The sequence below is a fragment of the Peromyscus eremicus genome, chromosome 1 (assembly GCF_949786415.1).
Source record: "Peromyscus eremicus chromosome 1, PerEre_H2_v1, whole genome shotgun sequence".
NCBI classification, from domain to species: domain Eukaryota; kingdom Metazoa; phylum Chordata; class Mammalia; order Rodentia; family Cricetidae; genus Peromyscus; species Peromyscus eremicus.
In genome coordinates, this window is record NC_081416.1 from 24825191 (window position 1) to 24851110 (window position 25920).

Sequence of the window (25920 nt, forward strand, 5' to 3'; positions counted from 1 at the left end):
CCATCTTATTATTGAACTGTAGGTTTTAATTCCAACTGCATTTTTAGTATGTTTTTGAAAGGAAAAATGTATGGGAGAGGTAGCTCAGCATTAAGAGCACTTGCTACTCTTGCAGAGGACAAGAGGTCAGTCCTCAGCATCCATTTCAGGCAGCCGACAATGACCCTGTAACTGCATCTTCAGGGGATCCAATACTTCTGGCTGCCTCAGGCACCTGCACTCACATATACACACCTACACCCAGACATGGGCACATACACATAATAAAAATAATAAAGATCAATCTTTAAAAAGGAGCAATTTAGGACCTTAGCATACAACTGGCTTCACCCCTGTGGCTGACACTTATTTTTAAGGCAGAGGTGACTGCTAGAAAACATTAGTGCAAAACCGCGTGAAGGAAAGGACCGCTGCTGAGTGTGGCTGGTGAACGACTCAAGAATTCAATTAAACTGGCTTTACTTACACTTTTAAAATATCTGTAAGTCCAGAGAAAATACTGAATAAAATCCATTCTAAAGGAGGACTAGGGATGATTAGAAAATGGTAAGCTTAAACCCACATAAGCATGTCAAGAGGTTAACCTTGGCCATATTTTACATCCTAAAATCAAGAATATTAAGCTAAAATGTTAAACTCACCTGCTTCATGGCTGTTTCACCTATTTTGTCAGAATGCTTTCGAATGCTTTCCAGAAAGTCCTTGAGATCGGACATGGAGATTTCTTTGATATCTTCCCGGAGTTTAGGAAGCGTGTCTATCATCAGCTGACAGAAACGGTACTGACTGACCCGGGGAAAGTACACGTTCTCTAACTGTTCCATTGTTTTAAGTGCAGAATAATACCTGTGAGAGGTGGAAAGGAAACTGTAAAAAGTTCATGTCAACTAGTTTCACAAGCAAACCCAAGTAATGAATCAGGCTGACACCCCCCTCAAAGAGAAGTGACTGCGACTGGACTCGGTGCTGGGACATTTGCTGGCACACACAGGCCTCAGGTTCCATATACAGCACCCAGGAGAAAATAAAATTAGTATTTATCTCTATTACTAAACACAACTATGTATACTAGACACACATTGGCAGCTAACATTCATGGCTTCCACTAATATAACCTTCTTTACTTAATTCCATCTAAATCTATATGAGGAACATAATCATAGTTGCTACAATGTCTTAACTGTAAATAAATTTACAAATCACAATACAATACTAAATTATTCACTATGCAATTTCTTACTATCTCTCCTACCATAACATCTACCCACACAATGATACCATCAAAAACTATAGCACGATTCAGTCTAAATAAACATAAAATTTAACTTTCTTTTAGACTATTTTATGCTACTATTTAATTAGAAATATTACTAAGTGTCTCAAAAGTAAGATGAAAATCACTTGTCGAGTGATTTCTTTCAATTCAACAAATATTTTCTGAATACCCACTATTTGCCAGGCACTATGGGACAAATCAGGTGTATAGTAATTAGGAACCAAGAGCTTGTGCCCCACAGAAACTGACACACACTTTCATGGGCTGCTTCTTTCTTTCAAGCCTCTGAGGTATAATCTATTGGCAGTCGATACTACTTATAAACTATGATGAGAAAACTGAAACAGTATGTAACTTGATCAAGTGGTTCCTGGACTCAGAAGCATAAACAACACACTAATAAACATCCTAAGTTTCAAAGATCCAAGGAAAACTATAAAATGCTTTAAACTGAAAACTAGTGGAAAAAAGAATATATCAACTCTTGTGACAAGGCATGGCTCATGCCTGTCATGTCAGTGTTACAGAATATTTGTGTATATTACAGAGATTTGTCCCCTGCCTAAGATGCCTTCTGATTGGTTTAATAAAAAGCTGAAGGGTCAATAGCTAGGCAGGAGAGGATAAGCAGGCTTTCCAGGGAGAGAGAGAAGGAGGAATCTAGGCGTGAGGATTTCACCAGCAGACTGCAAGTCAGATGTGTCATACTATGGAGAGGTAACCGAGCCATATAGCTGTGGTGGTATTTTATTTGTGCTGAAATGTGATATTTTATTTATATGTTAATAAATAAAGTTTGCCTGGAGATCAGAGGTCATAGCAAGCCATAAACAGAAGTCAGGTGGTGGTGGCACATGCTGCTGTGGGATGTTCTGTATGGCAAATGTGTTGCTGATTAGTCAATAAATAAAACACTGATTGGCCATTGGCTAGGCAGGAAGTGTAGGCGGGACAAGGAGGAGAATAAAGCTGGGAAGTGGAAGGCTGAGTCAGAGAGACACTGTCATCTACCATGATGAGAAACAGCATGTGAAGATGCCGGTAAGCCACGAGCCATGTGGCAAGGTATAGATTAATGGAAATGGATTAATTTAAGCTATAAGAACAGTTAGCAAGAAGCCTGCCACGGCCATACAGTTTGTAACCAATATAAGTCTCTGTGTTTACTTGGTCGGGTCTGAGCTGCTGTGGAACTGGCAGGTGACAGAGATTTGTCCTGACTGTGGGCCAGGCAGGAAAACTCTAGCTACAACATGCCCTTAATCTGATCACATGGCAGGCAGAGTCTATGTGTGGTCAAGGACACAGCCAAGCTAACACACACCTTTAATCCCAGTACCAACCATAGAGACCTGGAGGTCTGTATAGACAGGCAGTGACAAGGAAGTAATGTGGCTGGGCTTAGAGCCAATGAGAAGGCAGAACAGGAAGGCAATAAAAGCACAGGTTAGACAGGAAGACTCTCTCTTGGGAAGCTACGGTGAGGTGGTAAGCTAAGGTTAGTGGGTGGCCATTCGCTATTTCTCTGATCTCTTTGGCTATTTGGCTCTGTGTTTCTTATTTAATAAGACTGTTTAGAAATTTGTCTACATATGGCAGAACATAGATTTTAAAAAATGGGTCAATTAAGTTACAAAACCTAGTTGGGAAAAAGCCTAAGCTAAGGCCAAGATTTTATAATTAATAATAAGTCTCCAGATCATTATTCGCAGGCTGGAGGTCCAAAGACAATCTGATTAAAAAGTTTGCTACATGCCAGTATTTGGAAGCCTGAGGCACAATGGTCATAAGTTCAAGTGTATGGTGGGATATAGTAAAATGCTGTTTCTGAAGAAAGGAGGAAGAGAATGAGGGAGGGAGGGAAGGAGAGAAGGAGAGGGGGAGAGAATAGGTCAGTACTCTAAGCAAATTTATATCAAGAAAATTTCCTAGCACATTATAAGATTAAAGATTAGTTTCCAAGTTAAAGTGTGGCTCCTAGGGCTGAAGAGACAGCTCTGCAATTAAGGATACTTGCTCCTTTTGTAGTGGACAGGACCACAGTTTGGTTTCCAGCATCTAGGTGGCAGTTCACAACCAACTGTAACTCCAGTCCCAAGGAGTCCAATACCCACTTTTGGCTTCTGTAGGCACCAAGTGCACACACAGTGCATGTACATACAAGCAGGCAAAACACTCAAATACATAAAATAGAGACAAAGTGTTCTAAAAAGTGGCTCCCCAAGTATCTAGGCACACTAAAAACAAAGGCCAATAAAACATATCAGAAAAAATTTACAGAACTTTTAGGCTTATTGTTTTGTTTTCTTTTATTTATTTATTTTTTTGGTTTTTCGAGACAGGGTTTCTCTGTGTAGCTTTGCGCCTCTCCTGGGACCCACTTGGTAGCCCAGGCTGGCCTCGAACTCACAGAGATCCGCCTGGCTCTGCCTCCCGAGTGCTGGGATTAAAGGCGTGCGCCACCACCGCCCGGCTGTTTTGTTTTCTTAAGGAAAAAGTTAAAAAATGAAGCTGGGCAGTGGTGGTACATGCCTTTAATCTCAGTACTTGGGAAAAAGAAGCAGCCAGATCTCTGTGAGTTCAAGGCCAGCCTGGTCTACAGAGTGAGTTCCAGGACAACCAGAGGTACAGAGAGAAACCCTATCTCAAAAAATAAAGAAGAAAAGAAAAGGAAAAGAAATGATAATGACTGCAGTGTTGATAGATTTTCTTTTACTCTAGCCCCATGTTGGGTGCCAAAATGTTGTTTGATTGTGCTCTTTTAGCTTCCAAACATCACAGAGTCTTATTCTTACTTATGAATGCCTGGCTTTAGCTTGGCTTGTTTCTTGCCAGCTTTTCTTATCTTTTCTTATCTTTAAATTAACCTATCTATCTTTTGCCTCTGGGCTTTTACTTTTTTCTATTTCTGAATATCTTTCTTACTCTGCTGCTAGCTGGTCAATGAAAAGAAGGGAAAATAAACCCTGGTAGGCTTGGGGGATAGGGGCAGATTGCTTGTTTTTTGCAACAAACACATAAAACTTTTTGAAATTTAAAATATGAGAATGCATAATAGAAAAAGAGAACATACTAGTAGTATATAAACAAAAGACTTACCTTTTCTGGCTTGTTTATGTTTAGTAAGGGAAAATTACTATTCTACAAATTAATACAAATTGGCAAACCTACTGAAATTCAAGGTACAGCACTATAAAGCAAGGTATTCATTGACTATGGATTTGTATATTACATGTTATAATTGCTTATAAATAATTAAAAATTATTTCCCAATCCATATGTGTCTTGTTTATTTTGGCTTTTCACTGTTACTTTGGAGTTGTTCATTTTTAAACACCTTGGACATCATTTTATCAATGTTCCTATGGCAATCAATAAACCACTTTATATTACTTTTCATGTCATGTTTTCATCTGTATTATGAAGCAGAAGGTGAAGCACACTGTCCTGGCTGTCAGCTCCTAACCACCTGTGCTCTGCCTTCAGCCCACATCCTGTACCCATTATAGTAAAATATGTCAGTAAGTTAACAAAATTCTGACTCCTTTTGAGTTGTCTATTTATCCTCTATCAGTACTACCAATCTTTCATATCACTTATAAAGGACAAGGATTCATAAATACATGGCTACAGTTTCCTTTACTAAGTGATAAAGATAAATATGTTGCATGAGAAAATTCAGCTTCACTGTAATCCACACTGAGTTGACCTATGCTTACTGATAAGGACTCTTAAGACAACAGAGAAGCGAACTCACCTTTTCATGCTCATCTGTTCTTTCAGCTTACTGTACATTTCCAGCACTGCAACAAAAACAACATTTTAGCTTTATAAGAAAAGTATGTTTGACATAACAAACCCATTAGTCTTCTCTCTACTACAAAGTGGTGAGTTAATATTCTCAAATAAAATGTTATATGTGCTGTTAATGGAAATGGTTTAATTTGCACATATTGAACATTATATACATTAACATATTAAAGCTGGAACACTTGTATATACTGATACCTGCAATGAGACAGAAACCTATCAATAATTATTCTATTCAGAAACTACTAATATCTCTTTCCAGAAGTGCAATTAGGAGTTTCTAATTTAGTTATTTCAGAAAGAAAACTGAGTGACAGTGAGATCATCTGATTGAACACAAATAGCATGACCGTAACATTAACTAACTACATAAGGAAATTTACACCGATTCTACAAAGAAAGAAAACTGTCAAATGCTAACAGCACAGTGAGTTATAACAGTGGAAACAGACACAGCAAAGAATCTTTATTTCAACCCTTCCACAAAGCCCCAGAAATACAATTGTTCAATAAAATAATGAACTTTGAACTGTGTGATTCCAGTATCTTCCATAATACCTGACACATGGGGAAACGTATGTGTTGATCATCCAAGGGGCAGTTTGGGGGAGGGGGAGGTTCTGGGTGTGGCAATGAAGAGTAAGTATTCACACACACTCAGAGCTGCTGTCCGGCATCTCAGTTTTACAGCCTACTATGGTGTGTGCTGAATCCAGCTCTCTGCCATTCACTCCACCAGAACCCACTTTTAGGCTTACTGTCTAAAGCAACAAATAACAAAGCCCTCAGTGAAGAAGCTGTCTTCACGGCTAACCCAATGCATCTAGCACAGCAGAGGCACTATTAAACCCCACCCTGAAACCTTTGGAAAACTGGCAGTTTATTTACTCAAGGTTAACATGCAAATATCCCTGGTCCACTATGTACTCAACTAAGTGGACTTGTAGGAGTTCTAAGAAAAGCTATTCTCATTAGTGAGAAAACAATGTATTTATCTTAGCCAATACAAACTACTGACAATGTTGACAATATCATTTATATTCCAAGCTAAATTTCTATCACATAAATAGTATACATGGTACTCTATTTCTCTAGTTATAGAGGGTTAGGTTTCTTCCTAACAAGGAAGTAAGCTAAATCAGACCCTGAGATGGTCATCACTGACCATGTGAAGAAACTGAGACGGCTTACACCTGCTTTGTTATATGAACAGGAGATACATACATTCAACTTAAAACACAGTAAGTCCAGGGAAAGAAAATACTCGTTAGCTCTTGAGAATTTATGTGACATCCCAGTAACATCTGAGCCAGACCAGGAACTAAGCCTTTCTAAAAAACATTACAGGAGGCAAAAGAGGGGAGGCCTAGCGTTTATAATGTTTCCTCACCTTATTGGCAAAATGAGATTGTGAACAAAGCAAAATGAATGTGTTAAGTGCAAACAGAAAACAATGGGAACTAGAGGTAAAAAAAAAATCAGGCAAAGTAGATAAAGGCCAGAAAAACAAAACTAAAAGCCACTCTCCCTGAGGGAAAACAGACAAGCGTGGAGGCGGGGTTGGTGGGGAGGTGACCCAAATGGCCAGCTAGGCAGAGAGGAAATGCAAAGATGTTTAGGAAACAGGTGAAATGGAAACATTTACTTTCTGAAACTCACGGAAAGCCAGAGAAGGAGCAACCGTGAAAGGCAACCACAGGTGTTGCCGGGGCGCAATCACAACAGTCTGTAATTCCCACAGGGAAGATGACTGTTCAGCAGTATCGAACTGTAATTTTACCACACCAAACATACGACACACAGGTCTGACTCACCTGGGAGGCATAACTGCAATTTCTCTACTACGGTTGTAATATTTCTCTGCTGAATTCTACATCGAATAATATCTTCTGTTTGTACTATCACCTTAGAAAATGAAAGTGTTGACAATTTTGAAGTTCAATGGCATCCATATATACTGAGCTCTCTCTCCCTCCACCCATCCACCCACCCACTCATCCACCCAGCCCTCTAGCCATCCACCCTTTTCTTACCTCTTTTCTAGCATCTTGAAACCTTCGGTTGGTGTCAGTAACTTGCACCTTAAAAATAATTCCGCCTTAGTTAGACAAACGCATGAAGCTGCCCTGATGTAACTGCTCACCCTTGTAATCAGATCATGCTTCATGAGAAACTCAGAACAAAGAAATGCAAATTCAAATTAACTCTACAGCTTGAACTTGAACTTTTGATTGAAAAGGACTTTTGTTAACTTCAATTGGTTATGACAGTTCTTTTTAACAGATTCTGTGGCAAACTTCTCAAATTTACTCAGGATTTTTGAACTTTACTTGCTTTTCTAAGTCTGTCAAACAATTCAAATCACTGACCCAATTGACCACTGGTCCCTTTTTGATAACTTCAATGAGGTCTATGTGCCATTCACTGTCTGTAGGAAATGGCGATTGCATTTTACGGTAATTAAACATTCATACTTTCTCAATGCAAACCCTGGGAGGCTGATTAACATCAAACACAGAAATCTCAACCCACAGCAACATGTTCAAGCTGCAGGTGCAGCCAAAGCTCAGCCTCGATTTTCCCACATATTAAGTGACTCATTAGGTCATCATATGAGGAAGCACATTCTTATTTATTAAAAATCTCATTAGCTGCAGAACAGACGTGCTCAGTGACCTCACTGATGGTGTGTCTGGTCTCTTGTTATCTGAATATCCTTTATATGACGGTTTCTAATCATCGTCTTTGTGTTCTGCCCGAGAAGCACTTCAAATGAAAAGACAATTCCTATAATTAAATGTTTTATATTCTGACTGAACAAATCCAGATCCAGGCCTAGTTTAATAACTAATGCCTCCAATATGGCAGAATATGTGAGCAACTTCCTTTAATAAATTTTCAATATAATTAAATAACAGCATGAAATCATTTATACTAAACTTTCATAACTTTAGAGGATAGCTTTTTTTTTTCTTTTTTTTTTTTTTTTTTGGTATTTCAAGACAGGGTTTCTCTCTGTAGCTCTGGCTGTCCTGGAACTTACTCTGTAGACCACGCTGGCCTTGAGCTCACAGAGATCCACCTGCCTCTGCCTCTGAGTGCTGGGATTAAAGACATGCGCCACCACCGCCCAGGGAGGACAGCTTTTTAACACCATTGTACCATCGTTTTTTAAAAATCCCCAAACTGTAAATAGGCCTTTCCCTACTTGTATGGTTTAGTACATTTCCTGCGTGTAAAGACATCAGACAAAAGCCTTGCTCTCCTTAGTGCTGACAACTGTGTTAGCAGAGCACAGGGAACACTCTCAAGTACATATGCTGTTTTCTTCCCCAAAGTGCACTCACTGGCTAATGTATTAGAGTATTACATCAGTTAATAAAGAAAGGCGAAGAGAAGTTGAACGTATTTCCTACCTTCAGTTTTTCTGCATCAGCCCTTACTTTAAGGAGTTCCGTAATAGCATCTACAAAGCCCTGATGATGAAAGTTACACATCTTTTCAATTTCCTTGTCATGGTTGCGGATACAAGCCTCCAGCTTCTCCATAAACTTCTTGTGTGCATTTGGTTGATCATCATACACAGACCTGAATGTAAAAAAGAACCAAAATTAACTTCCCAGTTCTCCAAAAGCTTTCCCTATTAACCACAATCTTTGCAGTAACTAGAGATTTAATCTCCAAGTAAGTAAATGAATCGAACAGTTATTACCTTCATTAGAAATAATTTTAAAGGAAAATATTTCATTTCTTTTTGAGAATGTTAATAGTCCCCTAAATATATTCCTAGGTGTCCAGAAATACAAGTCTTGAGGCTTAGGAGATGTGGGTCAAATATTAATCTTTAACGTACTAAGGCTCAAAACTGAATCAATAGTGTAAGAAATATATGAAGAAACACATGACTTTTATAGCATTTACTGTGTCAGAATATGTTCTAAAAGCTATATAGTAACTCTTTCATCTTTACAATAAGCGGATATTGTTATTACCCTTGCTTTTGGGATACATTATTCACTATAAGTGCCATAAACTCCACAATTCAAGATTTATGATGGGAATATGCATCTTGGCCATCTGATTCCAAAATTTACATCCTCAAGTACAGAATCATATTGTGGTTACCACAGCATTTGCAAACACAATGTACCAACCCCTTTACTATGCAGTAAGCTTGTCCTTGGCTCTGGGAGTGAACATTGTGTAATGTCTTGTCTATTTGCGCGGAGGCCGTAACAGTAAGATTTATGAAAGTAGGGCCTTAGCTTTCTCGAGGCTGAAAGCCAAGGTCAGCGAAGTGGGCAGTGAGCCAGACCCACACAGGCAATCAGTCCCATTCACATGACTGTCCCTGATAAAAAGCTCTGGACATCGAGGAACTTCACTAGCAACAGAGGAAGGGCTACCCACACACTGGCACTAGAGAAAGACAAACAGACGCTTATCCCTGGACCTCTCCTTCCCTGCCCTACGTGCCCTTCCCACTGCTGACTACGAGTGTTCATTTGCTATACCGAGCAGAACTGTGAGCACAGCACCTCTGAGACAATCTGGCAGGCGTTTCCACATAGCTTTGAACCTGGAGGTGGCTGCACCTCCCCAGCCGCTGCCTCCTGTGTAAGGTCCAGTGCAAGCCCAGGTCTTTGGTCCTCTTTCTGGAGGAAAGGTGGGGAGAGGGAGAACTGAAGGAGAAGAGAGGAGTGGGTAAAGGGAAGTGGAGGAGGAGGGACAGGAAGTGGGAGGGGGTGACAGGTCACCTTGTCTATCAAAGGCTGCTCTCTCTGAGTGTAACTGGAAATCTTACATCCTAAGAAATCCCTTTGGTAGAAGCAACCACAACAGTTGGCTATCTACTTTGATTTAAGGTTCATGGGCCATGAGAGATGATGTATTTGAGTTCAGTGGTGTGTGGTACAGTCAGTCTAATGTAGGACTTCAGTGTTGTGTGGTACACAGTCAGTCTAATGTAGGACTTCAGTGTTGTGTGGTACAGTCTAATGTAGGAGTTCAGTGGTGTGTGGTACACAGTCAGTCTAATGTAGGACTTCAGTGTTGTGTGGTACACAGTCAGTCTAATGTAGGACTTCAGTGTTGTGTGGTACAGTCTAATGTAGGACTTCAGTGGTGTGTGGTACACAGTCTAATGTAGGACTTCAGTGGTGTGTGGTACAGTCTAATGTAGGAGTTCAGTGGTGTGTGGTACACAGTCTGATGTAGGAGTTCAGTGGTGTGTGGTACACAGTCAGTCTAATGTAGGAGTTCAGTGGTGTGTGGTACACAGTCAGTCTAATGTAGGACTTCAGTGTTGTGTGGTACAGTCTAATGTAGGAGTTCAGTGGTGTGTGGTACACAGTCAGTCTAATGTAGGACTTCAGTGGTGTGTGGTACACAGTCAGTCTAATGTAGGAGCGCTCACAATTCAGACTCCAAAGGCTGGGGCGATAGCTCAGCTGTCAAAGCACTTGCCATGACAGCACAAGGACTGGAGTTCGGGTCCCCAGAGCCCATGTAAAATGCTGGGTGGTGTGGTGTGGTTCAGAAAGGAGTCAGGAGGGCTGCTTCTGTCTTAGTGACGGTGCTAATCAAAATACCAACTGAGTGCGTACTACACAGTCAGTGCTGTTCATGCAGGGCCTCATTAAATAGTCACTACACCTCCACAGCACACTCTGCCAGCAGTCCAGTTTTCCAGTGCACATGAGGAGGATTAACACGTAAGTCTAAAGTCACACAAAAAACACAGCCAAGACTTAATCCCAAGTCTACCTGATCCAGTAAAACTTAAAAAATACAACGTTATATGACTTCCCTGGAGCGGGGCTGGGAAGCCCCAGCCGAGCAGCCGAGCAGCCGCCCACAGCACATTTGAAGGGCAGCGACTGAGACCGACTCGGCAGGGATCCTGATGTGCACTGCTGCACCCATCAGGTGAAATCAACCAACACACAGGAAAGGGGATGCGAACTGAGGCGTGGCTAATCGCTAGGCAGCAGTAAGTTACAAATGCAACCAATTGAGGAGCAAGACATGAGAAGGAAATACCAGCTCCCTCCCGGGCTTCTCTGAAAAGACCCAGTTTACCTTGAACAATCATCGGTACTCTTTGAAACTGTGATTTGAGGGCAGGAAAGAGAACTGTCAGTATTACTCACTCTTTAACCCAAAGTCGGTTACTATATTGACTTAATATATTAGAGTAAGTTATATTACTGTTCTAAAAATTTCAGTTACACACAGCTTTAATTAAACTATTTTTTTTTAAAGATTTTCCCCAGGATTTCTACCATCTACTGGGAAGTCTAACCAAGCTCCTACAAATGCGCACAAATTCACAAATATGACAGACTAGCAAGGTAGAACCTGAGAAAGCTGATAAACGCTATACTACTCCACATTCTCTAAGGTAACATCTTTTATAAAAGACTTTAATGTTTTGTGTACGGTGTTTTGCTTGCATGTACATTTGTGCACCGTGTGAATGCAGAGCCCCTGGAGTCCAGAAGAGGGCGTCAGACTCCCTGGGACTCAAGTTACAGACAGTTATGAGCTGTGAGTGCTAGGAATGGAACCCAGGTCTCTGGAAGAGCGGCCACTGCTCTTGACTCCTGAGCCATCTCTCCAGCCCACTAAGGTGGTACCTTAGTGCTCCATACACAAATAGTGATGTCAAGGTAAGAGTTCATTCAGGGAGCAGGAGGGCAGAACAATGGCCAGAGGTCTGCCTGCCCCTGCGGGCAGCACCACAATGAGCAAACACGTGGTGGAGAAATGGGAGAGAAAGAGAAACAGAGTGGTCGTGTGCTGTGGAGAGAGGTGGAACTGGTGGTGAGGGACAGGCTGATGTGAGTGGCCTGCACTGCCCCCTGAGGCCGCGTGATGTCTGTGCCTGTGCTGTCCATGGCCCTACTGAAGCAGGGGTCTGTGTTGACATCCACAACCATGTTACCATCAAAGGCAATGAGCATGCCTGTGGTCCGGACCACAGCTTAAACCCATGTTGATGTCCAAGGGCGCCGTCCTGAGCAGGCCCACCCCTCGCTGGCTCTGGGAGAGCCCCCCCCCCTCCCCCAGCCTGAGGCATGGGGCAGGAGAGCTGGCCTGGCTCCTCACTGACCACCACACATGGAAAGCTGACCCTGCCCCTTGCCAGATGATCCTGCCCCTAGCAAGCTGCAGAGTGAGGTGGTAGCGTGGGAGCAGGAGAATTGGCCTTGGGGAGATGGGAGAGCTGGCCCTGTACCTCAAGGAAGGATATACGGGAGGATTTGGAGGGAGGAAAGGGAAGGAGAAATGATGTAATTATAATCTCAAACAACAAAATACTTTTAAAAGAGGCTCTTTGTTAAACATACTGTAAATCCACCTTGGTTTTGGCTGATGTAAAAGATGACTGAGAATAGCCAGTGGAATCAAGAGCATGCATCAGAACACTTTCCTGTCATTCAAATAAGCCAACGAATCTGTTTTCTCTCTCTGCAACCGCCTTCATTTAGAACCCCAGGGTGTCCTTCCTGGTTCCTATGCAACCCCATTAGCTACTTAGCATTAATACTCAGTGTTGGAGAAGACACACTATGTGCAAGTGATCATTTCCCGGAGGCCCAGGACGACCAACCCAGCTACCAACTATGCCCACATCTAGGGTTCTGAGTTGGCACTCCCCAGAATCTACCCCACTATGAGCTGCTGGAGCTCATGAAGGGACTGGTCCTAAGGAACCAGAGCAGCAGGGCCTCTGTGTCTCTAGGCAACGGCAGGATATCAGAGAGGAGCCTCTCGGGAGGTCCCGAATGGATGGTTACCAGAAGCCAGAGGCCTTGAATCTGACCAGCAACTCATGGCAAAGAACATTTGCAAGAAACGCTGTCTGGGCAAAAGAGTATACTGTGTGACACACCAAAGATCCCAGTGCCACTACGACAAACAAGTCTGTGGCGGAGAGGGTGGGAAAGGCTGGGGAAACGGAGGAGTGACTGGGGTTTTTGCTGTCGTTGTTGTTTTGCGTTTGGACGTTTTCTTAAACCATTTTTTTTTTCCTTTTTTCTTTTGGGAAACCATTTTTTTTCTTTTTTCTTTTGGTGAGGGATGGGGGGTGCTACAAGGGTGGAGGGCAGATACAGAAAGACCAGGAAATGAGTGGGACTGGTGTGCATAATGTGAAATTTCCAAAGAATCGATTTAAAAAAAAGTATGTTAAAGAAAAATTCAGCCACCCTTCCAAATGCTTAGCAGTGCTGTGGATATTGCTCTATATAAATAAAGCACTGATTGGCCAGTGACCAGGCAGGAAGTATAGGCGGGACAAGGAGAGAGGAGAATTGAGGAAGGAGGAAGGAAAGGGAGACCGGCTGGAGCCACCATCAAGACAAGGAAGATGTAAAGTACCGGTAAGCCACGAGCCACGTGGCAAAGTAAAGATTAATAGAAATGGGCTGAATATAAGAGTGAGAGCTAGACAATGATAGGCCTGAGCTAATGGCCAAGCAGTTTAAATAATGTAAGAGTCTGTGTGTTTATTTTATAAGTGGGCTCCGGGACTGGCGGGACTTGGCGGTGGGAGCTGGAGAAAAATTCTCCGGCTACATAGCACAATAAAGTCCTCTGTCAAGATTCTGTGCTACATAACAACAAAACACATGACTTACAATAAAAACACGTGACTTACGCTACACTGAAGATTTTATTCCCATATTTTAACTTTAGCAACTAGGAATGCACAAAAGTCTCTTAAACATGACAACTTTTTAAGTAAAGATACAGTCCATCTTCTCACACCTCATACACCAAAGCCAAGTGCTCAGTTATAAGCGATTCTGTAACATTTGATTATCTAATATTATGAGGCTTTTGGAATTAAAAAAAAATAATTTTTTTATGTGCACTGGTGTGAAGGTGTCAGATCCCCTAGAAGTGGAGTTACAGACAGCTGGGAGCTGCCATGTGGGTGCTGGGGACTGAACCTGGATTCTCTGTAAGAGCAGCCAGGGCTCTTAACCACTGAGCCATCTCTGCAGCTCCCTCCCACCCCCCAGGCTTTTGGAATTTAAACAAGAGAATGATCTTTCACAGATGCCTTTTTTAATTATTTGTATAGGACTCCACCTAGTGGTAGAAAATATAAAAATAAGAAAATTTTAAAAATTAGAGAAATTCTAAAATTTAGAAGCATCTAAAGTTTGGAGAAAGACAATTCTGGGGAGGTAATGATGCTGGTACATTGGGAAGATTCTAAATGTTAAAAGGGATGAAGTAAAAATTAATGCTTTTATTATCAACTGTAATCTGATAAATCGAGACACTTCAGTGTTCCGATAGATGTATAAATTTCATTCTGTAAATGAAATAGTAATATTTCATAGTTCTATTTTGGTAAAGAAAAAGCCTTTCTGATGAAAAAATTTAATTCCCAAGAAATATAAAAAAGGATTCTCATCTCCAGTAATTGGATTTTTATTTTTTTAATAAAAAAGCACATACCCTCATACTTTTTACAATACTTTTTCTTTCACTGTGTCTTCATTATAAAGAGTAAGTCCACCACAATATCCAGGAAGAAAATAAAATGTACTGGCTCCCAAAACCTGATTTTTTTCCTAAAACATTTAAACTTTGAGAAAAATTGATGTAATCTCAAAGCATTTAATCCTCGATTCCACATATTACCTATTTTTACTGAAATAACTATAGTTTCCTTTCCAAATAAAATAAGCATTTTTCAGGTCGGGCAGTAGTGGCACACGTCTTTAACCCCAGCACTCGGGAGGCAGGGGCAGGTAGATCTTAGTGAGTTCGAGGCCAGCCTGGTCTACAAAGCAAGATCCAGGACAGGCACCAAAGCTGCATAGAGAAACCCTATCTCAAAAAACCAAATCAAAAAAAAAAAAAAAAAAAAAAAAAAAGCATTTTCCTCTATTCTAGAATGCTTCATTCTCTAATAGGATATGTGAGATGCATAGCCAAGAAAGAACTGGTCTAGGCCAATCTCTACATAATGTTATTATGCAGAAAGATACTATGGTGGCCACCACCATAAAAAGATCCATTTTTATTAAAACGTAATTGAAAAAAAAAAAAAAAAAAAAAAAGGAGCCTCTCAAGGAAAGAGACTCCCAAATGCTAGGAAACCCAAAAAAACTACCTTCAGGAATCTCTGGCACTAGTGACCCTGCTTCTGCCTTTTGGTGTCAAATCTTTCCACACTTTTTTGAGAAAAAAATGTCACGACTTTGTCTCTGACAAGACTGTAGGAGCTGCCGACTCTCTCAGGCCTGCGACACCCGTCTACCTTTTCAATATCAGCCACAAGGGCGCTTCCGCTGTCACTCAGAGACACAGTAGGTTCAATCTGCATCTCCAGCAATAAAAACCGCTTCACATCCTTCAAGTACAGGCGTTTTGGGGGCTTCTCTGAATCAGTTCTTCAGATGCCAAATCAAGCATAATTTCCAGCTTATCATTCTAATATATTTCTAATACAAGTTTAATATTTCATATTAATGAAATTGCTTATCATTCATCTTTAAGTAATTTTAAATTAAATTCTCAGATTCTGAATACCACTCTTATTAATATCATAAAATATGTCTAATTTATATTAAATATATTTAATAATTAACCACCATAGTCTACTGGATTTTGACAAACTAAACATTTTTAAATGCTGTTATGAAGACAATTTTAAATGGAAGTACAAAAAACCTGATTATAAATTTCCAAAATCTATTAAAAACCATCCTATCCAATATATATTTTGTAATGTCAGTAAGTTTAGAAGTTCGCTAAGCTGTCATCAGTAATCACATGGCAACTGAAAAGGTGAGATTTTAAGATATTTCCCGTTTTTTTTTGTTTTGTTTTGTTTTTTTTTGTTTTGTTTTGTTTTTTTTTTGTTTTGTTTTGTTTTGTTTTGTTTTCAACACAGGGTTTCTCTGTGTAGCTTTGCGCCTTTCTTGGAACTTACTCTTGTAGACCAGGCTGGCCTCGAACTCACAGAGATCCGCCTGACTCTGCCTCCCGAGTGCTGGGATTAAAGGCGTGCGCCACCAGCACCGCCGCCGTCACGACCTGGCAAGATATTTCCTTAAACAAAGGACCACAAATTATGACAGCTCTTTCAGAATGGGTCGGACAGAAGCATCCAGTCAGGATATGAGCACAAACATAGCAAAAGTGAGCTAAGACGCAGGGAAACAGCTTTGCCCAGATTGCTCAGATAAAGCTGTGTGTGTGTGTTTTTGTGTGTGTGTGTGTGTGTGTGTGTGTGTGTGTGTGTGTGTGTACAGTATGTATGTGTGTGTACAGTGTGTGTGTATGTGTGTGTACAGTGTATGTGTACAGTATGTATGTGTGTGTATACAGTGTGTGTGTGTGTGTAGGAAGCTACACTGTGGTATTATATTTGTTATAACATGAGTGACCACTTTGTTTCTAGTTACATTTTTCATTCTTGGCTATTACAGATCGAGAATATAATTCAGTCTTTCCAGGGTACCATCTCTTCAGAAGCAGTTCAGAATTCACCTGAGACCCTGTAGCTGGAGCCAGAAATGGACCCAAACACTACAAACCTTTTTAGATAAATTTAAGGCTCTGGATTTTTAACAACTATGTCAGAGGCTGTGAGGTAAAGCATTACTCAAAAATAGTAAAGGAGATGCCATGTGGGAGAAAGGCCTCTTATTCATAAATTCACATGATTTGAAATTATTTTCTTTTAAACAAATAATAGATTCCATCTAACTTAAGTGAGTAAAACATTTGGTCAATAAACTACTTAATTTTGGGGAAAATTCCATTCCAAGGATGCCTTATCCTACATAAGCTTCAATACATACCTTACATTTCTTTCCAATTTCAGCTCAAGACAGTTACACTAGATGACACTTTAATTACACGGAACTTCCCTGGGCCTTCTACACAAAGTCTATACTATCTTTTTATTCATACATCACATCAAATTTATTTAGTGTATTTTGTTTGTTTGATTTTGTTTTTCAAGGCAGTGTTTCTCTGTGTAACAGCTCTGGCTGTCCTGGAACTCATTCTGTAGACCAGGCTGGCCTCGAACTCAGAGATCCGCCTGCCTCTGCCTCCCAAGTGCTGGGATTAAAGGCATGTGCCACCTCCGCCCGGCCTGTTTAGTGATTTGTTTTGTTTTGTTTTAATCTTCTTAGTTCCTTGAGAACTGATGTCTTCCATCTTTATATTCAATTCACAAGTGTGAGGCTACAAAGTGTAAATTTTAGTAACAAGAATCACTCACTAGAGGGCACTCTTCACCAACAAGTAGCCCTCAGCAATCATACATACACCTGCATCAATTTACGTGAATCTCACACTCAACCTAACTGACATCTGAGTAGTATAAAACCAAAATGAAATAAGCTTTCTCCTTTGTTTTTTTTTGTTGTTGTTTGTTTGTTTTCTTTTGGTTTTTCAATACAGGGTCTCTCTATGTAGCCCTCACTGCCCTGGAGTTCGCTATGTAGACAAGGCTGACCTCAAATTCACATAGAACCACCTGCCTCTGTCTCCTGAGTGCTGGGATTAAAAGCATGCCCAGCTATTTTAAAGCTATTTTTATCTTGTTAGTCATTACTTTAAAATAAGTATTTAAAATAGTGAAACAGAGCCGGGTGGTGGTGGCGCACGCCTTTAATCCCAGCACTCGGGAGGCAGAGCCAGGCGGATCTCTGTGAGTTCGAGGCCAGCCTGGGCTACCAAGTGAGTTCCAGGAGAGGCGCAAAGCTACACAGAAAAACCCTGTCTCGAAAAACCAAAAAAAAAAAAAAAATAGTGAAACAGAACTATGAACACAACAAAAATCCAATCTCAAGCTTCTATGAGTGACCAACACGGCACAGGATAAGCCTTTAGCACACACTAGCTGACTTTTAGGAGGCATTATGGTACTGAAAGAACACACATAAAAGTAATTTCACTGTGGTCGGGATGTAATTTATGAGAGAAGAATAAATAAGTAAAAATAACTGTACTGTCATATTAAAGTCAGTATTTGAGTTTAAAATAAATACAAAAAAGTACGTGTATCCTATATACCAAAAGCTGATACGAAATCAACACTAACTCTTTGATTAAATGAACTGAATATCAAACTGTGCTTCACTTTCTACACCAACATTAAATACCTACAAATAGATTATTTTATGATTTATTCATGTGAAGTGTTGTATGCACATGATGCTAAAATCACAGATTAATAAAACAGCCAAGCTTTCTGACAGGACTGTGAGCTGTTTAATCTACTTCAGCTTTATGTGTTCACTGTGATATGTGTGTGTGTGTGTGTGTGTGTGTGTGTGTGTGTGTGTGTGTACACACATGCACCTGTGCCACGGTACACTCACAGAGGCCAGAAAACCCTCTGAGAGAGTTAGTTCTCTCCTTCCACCACGTGGATTCCAGGGACTGAACTCAGGTCAGCAGGTTTAGCAGCAAGCACCTTACCCAGCTGAACCATCTTGTCAGCCAATTTGTGCAATGACATAAAAAAATTCCAGGAAGCAGCACATGATAATCTAGAAATAAGGCTTGGAAATAAGCCAAATTGAAATGGGTAGACTGCAGGAAAATAGCATTCCCAACACTCCAGGCCTATGATGCTGATGAGGATGCCATCAAGCTTTCTGCATGTTTTCCTCCCAAATTATCTGTAATATTGTACTGCTACAAAATAACAACAACAATAACACTTAATAACAATAATAAAGATTAAGGCATCCTAAGATTGGCTGGGTATCCTAACCAACGGCTGCAGCGTAAATGAGAGTCCCTAAGAAGTTTAGGGGAGGGGCTATAGAACAGAGAACCCTGGAAAAGACTTCTGTTATAAAACACCCACTCTTTGTATATCTGCCCACGAAATAGTTTATCCAGTTCGCTACGTGTGCTCGTAAGATGCTCCATAAGGGGCTAGTGACACAGCTCAGAGGTTAAGAGCCCTTGTTGCTCTTAGAGAGGACCCAGGTTTGACTCCCAGCACCCACACAGTAGCTCATGACCATTCACAACTCCGGTTCTATGAAATCCGAGACCCTTTCCTGAACTTTGCAGCACCAAGCACACATATGGTGCACATATAAACACACAAGCAAAACACACGTCAATACAATTAATAAATCTAATAAAATAATGTTAATGCTTTAGAAGATAATGGCAACCGGATTCAAGTTCAGTTGAAATTTGAAATATTCAAAAATTGTTCTACAATAGAGCTAACACACCCTACCCGCTTTAAGGGTGAGAGGGGCTGGGGACTAGACCTCTGGTTTTGTCCATCTGCAGCACTGGAACAGGGACGCACGTTATAAGGGATTATCTGGCTTGTCTAAGCACCATGAAGAAGCAAAGGCCAAAAAGTGAAGGGCTATCTTCCTAAACTTCTGATGTTGAATTTTCCTTGCCTTGCGTTCCACTGTGTGGGGTTCCTGTCGTTAGTTCTCACTAATAGTATTCCATCCCCGTGTATAGGAAACATTAGTTAACATTAGTTAACATTACTTCCTGTAACAAGTTGACACTCATGGGCCTGGCGTTAGCACTCTCTCTAACGCTGGGTAATAGTGCAGCCCAATCACTAATGAACATCCTCTATGGGAGAGCTGATGGTGTAATCAGCCAACACAGACTTCCAATAGACTTCCTCCTTCCTGTTTTCACATTCCTGACCAAAGAGACATCCTTCCTGTTGACTTTCCGACTACTTGGTAAAATACAAAGGGTTAAGAAATGGAAGCACCCCACACGTATCATTTTATTTGTCTTCTAAAATAAACAATTGCTAAAATCATCTTTAATTTAAAAATCTCGCAAAAAAAATTAAAAAAATGAAAGATAAAAAAAATCTCACAACAATTAAGTAGATGAATACATGTGGATAGAGACAGCTTCCCTAAAACAGTTGAGAAAATATAACAAAAATATCAGCCTGTATAGAGCAGACCTAATAATGTGCATTTTGCCAATAGCTTACGAGTTGAACTTTAATGCTTTGCCAAAATCCCTCACAGGAACATTAGTTTACAATTAAGAAGAAATGTGCCTTAAGAAATGTGCAATTAAGAAAGAGTTGGCTTCTCAGCAAAACAGAAAAAAGAACACATGAACCCAAGGCAAAACATAATAATAATAATAAGGTACTTTGTAATGCTAAAAATTACAAGTGGAGTAGTATATTTATTTTTCAAAACAAAAATGTAACACTGATATTTATATACCCCAAAACAGGAATAAATTTTCACAAAACGATGACTAGACTCTTTAAAACCCACTATTTAAAACTGTTACATCAACAGGAAAAATACAAAATTCAAATAGCAAAATTTCTCTGAAGCAATAATAAGGAGATCAGAATATATGGACACAGCGAGGAAAAAAACCAGATATAAAATAAAATCACTGGAGAAAAACCTACAGCATTAAATAACGGTATCAACTAAGCAGAGGGCCCAAATTCAAAGTCACAAAGTACAGAGATGAAGGACTCATCAAACAGAAGGGAGAATGGAATGTCAGGACACCAGTGGGGCTAACAAAACCAAAAGACAGGCTTCAACAACCACAGACCAGGCTGGGCAGGACTCCACGGTCAGGTGAAAAGACAACACAGACCAGGCTGGGCAGGACTCCATGGTCAGGTGCTTACCTCTAAAGCACAGCAGCCTGCGTTTAAACCTCAGAAGCCACGTTTAAAACGCCCGCATACAGGTGGGGCAGGAGGCAGGACAGGCGCATCCCTGGGGCTAGCTGGCCACCCAAGTCCGCCTGATTGGCAAGTGTCAGACCAGTGAGAGACCCTGTCCCAGGAGAAAGGTACAGAGCCTGCAGAACAACAACAAGGTTGTGCTCTGGCCTCCACATGCACATGTACACACAACACACAAAAGCATGCGTAAATCGCCGGGCGGTGGTGGCGCGCGCCTTTAATCCCAGCACTCGGGAGGCAGAGCCAGGTGGATCTCTGTGAGTTCGAGGCCAGCCTGGGCTACCAAGTGAGTTCCAGGAAAAGGCGCAAAGCTACACAGAGAAACCCTGTCTCGAAAAACCAAAAAAAAAAAAAAAAAAAAAAAAAAAAAGCATGCGTAAATCAACAACAGACAAGCCACTAGCCTGAGTGTATACATGGGGTGTGTCTGTGATTGAAGTTGCAACTACCCAAAACTAGAACTGACGAGAGAAATATCATCAAAACAGAACAAATTATTAAATCATAAAATTATATTAGAATTCCAAAGTATTCAATAATAACTTGAATCGATAAAAACTTGAGTAGATGGATAATTTAATGAAATACAACTTATTGACCACCTAGGGACAGATGGTCTCAAACAGACTGATTATTGCAGAAGAAACGGAAAGAAGGAAAAGACCACCAAGACAGCATCAGACCTGAGCTGATCTTCCCAAGGTCTCAGCCTGGAGAGGTGAGGTTTAGTTAATGTTTATGCAATGCACAGAAATTGAAGGAGAGCTTCATTTTTGTTTCATGAGACAGACAGGGCATTGACTCAAAGGCAAGCAGACCAACCTCACCTTACCAAGACAAAACATCCTTAAAAGCACACAGCACACCAAGGCACAGGAGACACAGATCACCAGCACCAAGCAGCTAATCTGCAATGGCAGGACTGTTGTTTCCTTAATGGGAAATCCAGCATCAATGCAGCCACTGGTAAAGCAAGAGAAAAATCAGGGGACTGACCCCAAAGGTGCAGAAAGGCACAGGACAGAAGTCAGCCGTTTTGTTAAACACTCCTCTAACCCAAAGCCAGTTGTCCTGGGGAGGGCCACTAAAAGCTTCTCTGGCAGTCAGGGGACAGAAAAGGTGCTGACACTCTGCAAGCGAGGTGGCTGCAATCCAAAGTGCTCAGGACCAAAGGTGTCTGCTATGGTCTTCCCTCAGATGCTGAGAAACCTGCACATACATCAGACGACACATCTCGGGGAAGGAGACATGAAGTGCATTTAGACTTCTTTACACCTCCTACACAGAGCTGAGTCGTAATCTAGGACACTATTTTTGGTAACTAAACATAAAACAAACCATGCTGTGGGATTTCTCCCTTGTGGCATTATGTTGGTGCTCAAAAAGTCTCAGACTCTGGGGCATTTTGGAGACAGATTTTTCAGATTAGAAATACTCAATCTGTACTGTGTTCAACATGTGCATTAGACTATTAAGTCAGAAAAGAGAAAATCAAAAAACAAAACCAAAGAAAATTTAAAAACAACATAAGATTTAAGAAATGAGAAGAAAAAAGTAAAAGTTTGTCTAACGCATCATTATGGGTTGAATCTGAAATATCCCCCACAGGCCACCATTTTGAACATGTAGTCCCCAGCTGGCAGTGTCATCTTTGGAGGCTATGGAATCTGAGGTGGGGCCTGGGCTGGTGAGATGGTCAGTGGGTACAGCACTTGCTGCACCAGCCTAAGAACCTGGGTTCCAGCCCTGAAGCCCACCTAAAGGTAGGAGGAGAGACCCAACTACAGGTTGTCTCTGACCTCTACACATACGCCGTAGCACATACACACACCTCCCACGTAAACAATAACAATAAACAAATGCAATTTTTAATGGAGGTGGAGCCTAGTCGGTTTTTTTAAAGTGATACCTGGTTCCCACCCACTTTCCGGTCCTGCAGGATGGGAGGAGCCTTTCCACACTCCCAATGCAACGGACTGAGCAGCTCGGCCTTGCCATAGTGTTCTAAAATCCCTGTTTCCGATACTTTGGCTACAGCACCACAAAACCAACCAACACACACACACACACACACACACACACACACACACAGTCAAAAAGTTGTCACCTGGGCGGAGGGTGTAGCTCAGTGACAGAGTATGTGCCAAGTTTGCACAAGGCACTGGGTAGTGAGAAAGGGTATAGGCACAAAGATCACCAGCGTTTGTAGAGGGAGTGTGTGAGTGTGTCTGTGCAGGTGTGTGTATGTGTGGGTGTGGGTGTGTGTTACTTTGGTGTATCTATAAAGAAATAGCTGAAATAGTTAACTATAAAGAAGGGTTTATTCTGGCTCACTGAATAAAGGAGGTCACTGCTTTGGGCTTGTGGCAAGGCAGCACACTGTGGTGGGAAATATGGCAGAGCAAATATGCTCTCCTCATCAGCCAGAAAGCAGAAGAGGAAGAGGTTGGGGTCCCACAGCACCCTTCTAGGGCATGTCCCCAGTGACCCAAGTACCTCTCACTACACCCCATGTGATGGCTGTTCTTGGTGGTGAACATGACTACATCCAGAATTAACTAAAACCCAAATTCCTGGGCACACCTGTGAGGGATTTTTTTTTTTTTAAGATGTATTTATTTATTATACATAGTGTTCTGCCTGCACGTTTGCCTGCAGGCCAGAAGAGGGCACCAGATCTCATCATAGATGGTTGTGAGCCACCATGTGGGTGCTGGGAATTGAACTCAAGACCTGTGGAAAAGCAGCCAGTGCTCTTAGCCACTGAGCCATTTCTTCAGCCCCAAATTTTTTTTAAATTAAATCATTTGAAGTGGGAAGACGCACTTCTAATCCAGATCTCTGAGGTGGGAAGATCCACCTTTAATTTGGGCCACACCTTCTGCTGGTAGCCTACAGAAGGACAAGAGGGAAGCTTGCTTTCTCTTTGCTGCTTGTTCTCACTAGCAAGTCTATTCCTTCACTGGCATTAGAGCCTATTTCTTTAGGATTCCAGAGTATAAGGAAGACTAGCTGAGACATCCAGCCTTGTGGACTAAATAAACTATCGGATGCTTGGACCTCCCATTGGCAGAGGGAGGTCCACTGTTGGACTAGCTAGACCACAGCCTGTAAGCCATTCCAATAAACCCCCTTTCTCCATATATATAAATTCATTCTATAAGTTCTGTTCCTCTAGAGAACCCTAACACACTCCACCTCCTAAAGGTTTCATCACTTTCCAATAGAACCACCCTAGAAATAAAGCCTTTAATAAATAAGCTAAACCACAGCAACATGTGCTTATTTAATAAATAAGCTAAACCACAGCAACATGTGCTTATAATATGTACGTATAAGACCAATTATAAAACATAAGAAAAGACTCCATTAAAATAACAAAAAAATCAAATACAGTCACAATGCTACGTGCTGATGGGACTATGCTCTTCACCTCTCTGTCCTTCTCTCCCTCCCTCTTGCCCTTTCCACCCTCCTCTCTCCCTTTTTTGTCTGTTTGTTTTCTTTTTTGGTGGTACTAGGAACCAAACTCAGGGCTTCAATGCATATTAAACAAAAACTCATTAAGTTATATCCCCAATTCACAGGCTATGTTCTAAGAAATGAATTGTGAGATGAGTTTTGTCATTGAGTGAACACTACAGAGTGTATTTACATATACACATATAAATCAGGTGGCAGCCGGGCGGTGGTGGCGCACGCCTTTAATCCCAGCACTCGGGAGGCAGAGCCAGGCGGATCTCTGTGAGTTCGAGGCCAGCCTGGACTACCAAGTGAGTTCCAGGAAAGGCGCAAAGCTACACAGAGAAACCCTGTCTCAAAAAAAAAAAATAAAAATAAAAATAAATAAATAAATAAATAAAAATAAATCAAGTGTCAAAGCCTACTACACATCTAGCTATCAGTATTTTAAATTTATTTTATTTATTTATTTTTACTTTATTATTTTTTTTTTTTTTTTACTTTCTTGTTGAAAAATAAGTCACGGCTGGGAACCTAACCCAATGGGAGATAACATGCTTAGCAAGCAGGAGACCTTAGTTCAATACCAACTATCACACAAAAAGAGAAAGCATACACATGCACCTAGGCCTACCTAGAATGATCAATATCATTGTCTTTTACCTCCACATACTGTCCCACTGGAAGGTCTTGGGGGCTCAATAATATGCACAGAGCTGTGATCTCCTTTAATAACAAAGCCTTCACCTCCTAGAGGACCTAAGGCTGTCTTACAGCTGACTTTACACAGAAAAAGCAGAATCTAAAATGGTGATGTGGAGGCTAGAGATATGGCTCAGGGGTTATGAGTGTTTATTGATCATCCACAGGAGCCAGGTTCAGTTCCCAGTACCCACATAATGCCTCACAATTGCTGTAACTCCAGTTCCTGGGGATCCAACACCTTCTTCTGGCTCCTGCAGGTACCTGTATTCATGGTACACTAAACTCAGGCAGGCACAAACACATATACATAAATAAAAAAATAAATCTTTTTTTCAAAATAAAATAATTTTCAAAAGAAAATTTCGGCCGGGCGGTGGTGGCACACATCTTTAATCCCAGCACTCGGGAGGCAGAGGGAGGAGGATCTCTGTGAGTTCGAGGCCAGCCTGGTCTACAAAGCGAGTTCCAGGAAAGGTGCAAAGCTATACAGAGAAACCCTGTCTCGAAAAACCAAAACAAACAAACAAACAAATAAATAAATAAAGAAACCACTAACAGCCTCTTAAAAAGTATACAGTTGGCTGGGTGTTGTGGCGCATGCCTTCAATCCCAGCACTCAGGAGGCAGAGGCAGATGGAACTCTGTGAGGTCTGTGAGGTTGAGGCAGGTCTACCGTACAAGTTCCAGGACAGCCAGGGCTGTTACACAGAAATACTCTGTTTTGATAAACAAAACAAAAAAAGTATACAGTTGTACAAGCTTTACTTCTGTATGACCAGCAGCATAGTAGACCTCTTTACCACAGCCTCACCACAAATATGACATTGAGGTGCTGTGCTATGACATCACCAGAACTATGACATTACTGACTAACATAAAGTTTCCAACTCCATCACAATCTTACAGGACCACCACCATATATGAAATCTGTCATTGATCAAAA

The 25920-nt window shown here is 41.1% G+C and overlaps 1 protein-coding gene across 1 annotated transcript in view; it reads right to left on the reverse strand.

Moving 5' to 3' along the window:
- Positions 1 to 25920, reverse strand: part of Exoc6 (exocyst complex component 6) — a 139431-nt gene that overhangs the window by 105168 nt on the left and 8343 nt on the right. Inside the window, exons 2-6 of the mRNA XM_059253754.1 lie at positions 8503 to 8674; positions 7120 to 7167; positions 6901 to 6991; positions 5034 to 5079; positions 642 to 846 (exon numbers count right to left, since the gene is read on the reverse strand). Of these exons, the coding sequence (XP_059109737.1) occupies positions 642 to 846; positions 5034 to 5079; positions 6901 to 6991; positions 7120 to 7167; positions 8503 to 8674 (562 nt within the window). The remainder of the gene's footprint in view (positions 1 to 641; positions 847 to 5033; positions 5080 to 6900; positions 6992 to 7119; positions 7168 to 8502; positions 8675 to 25920) is intronic.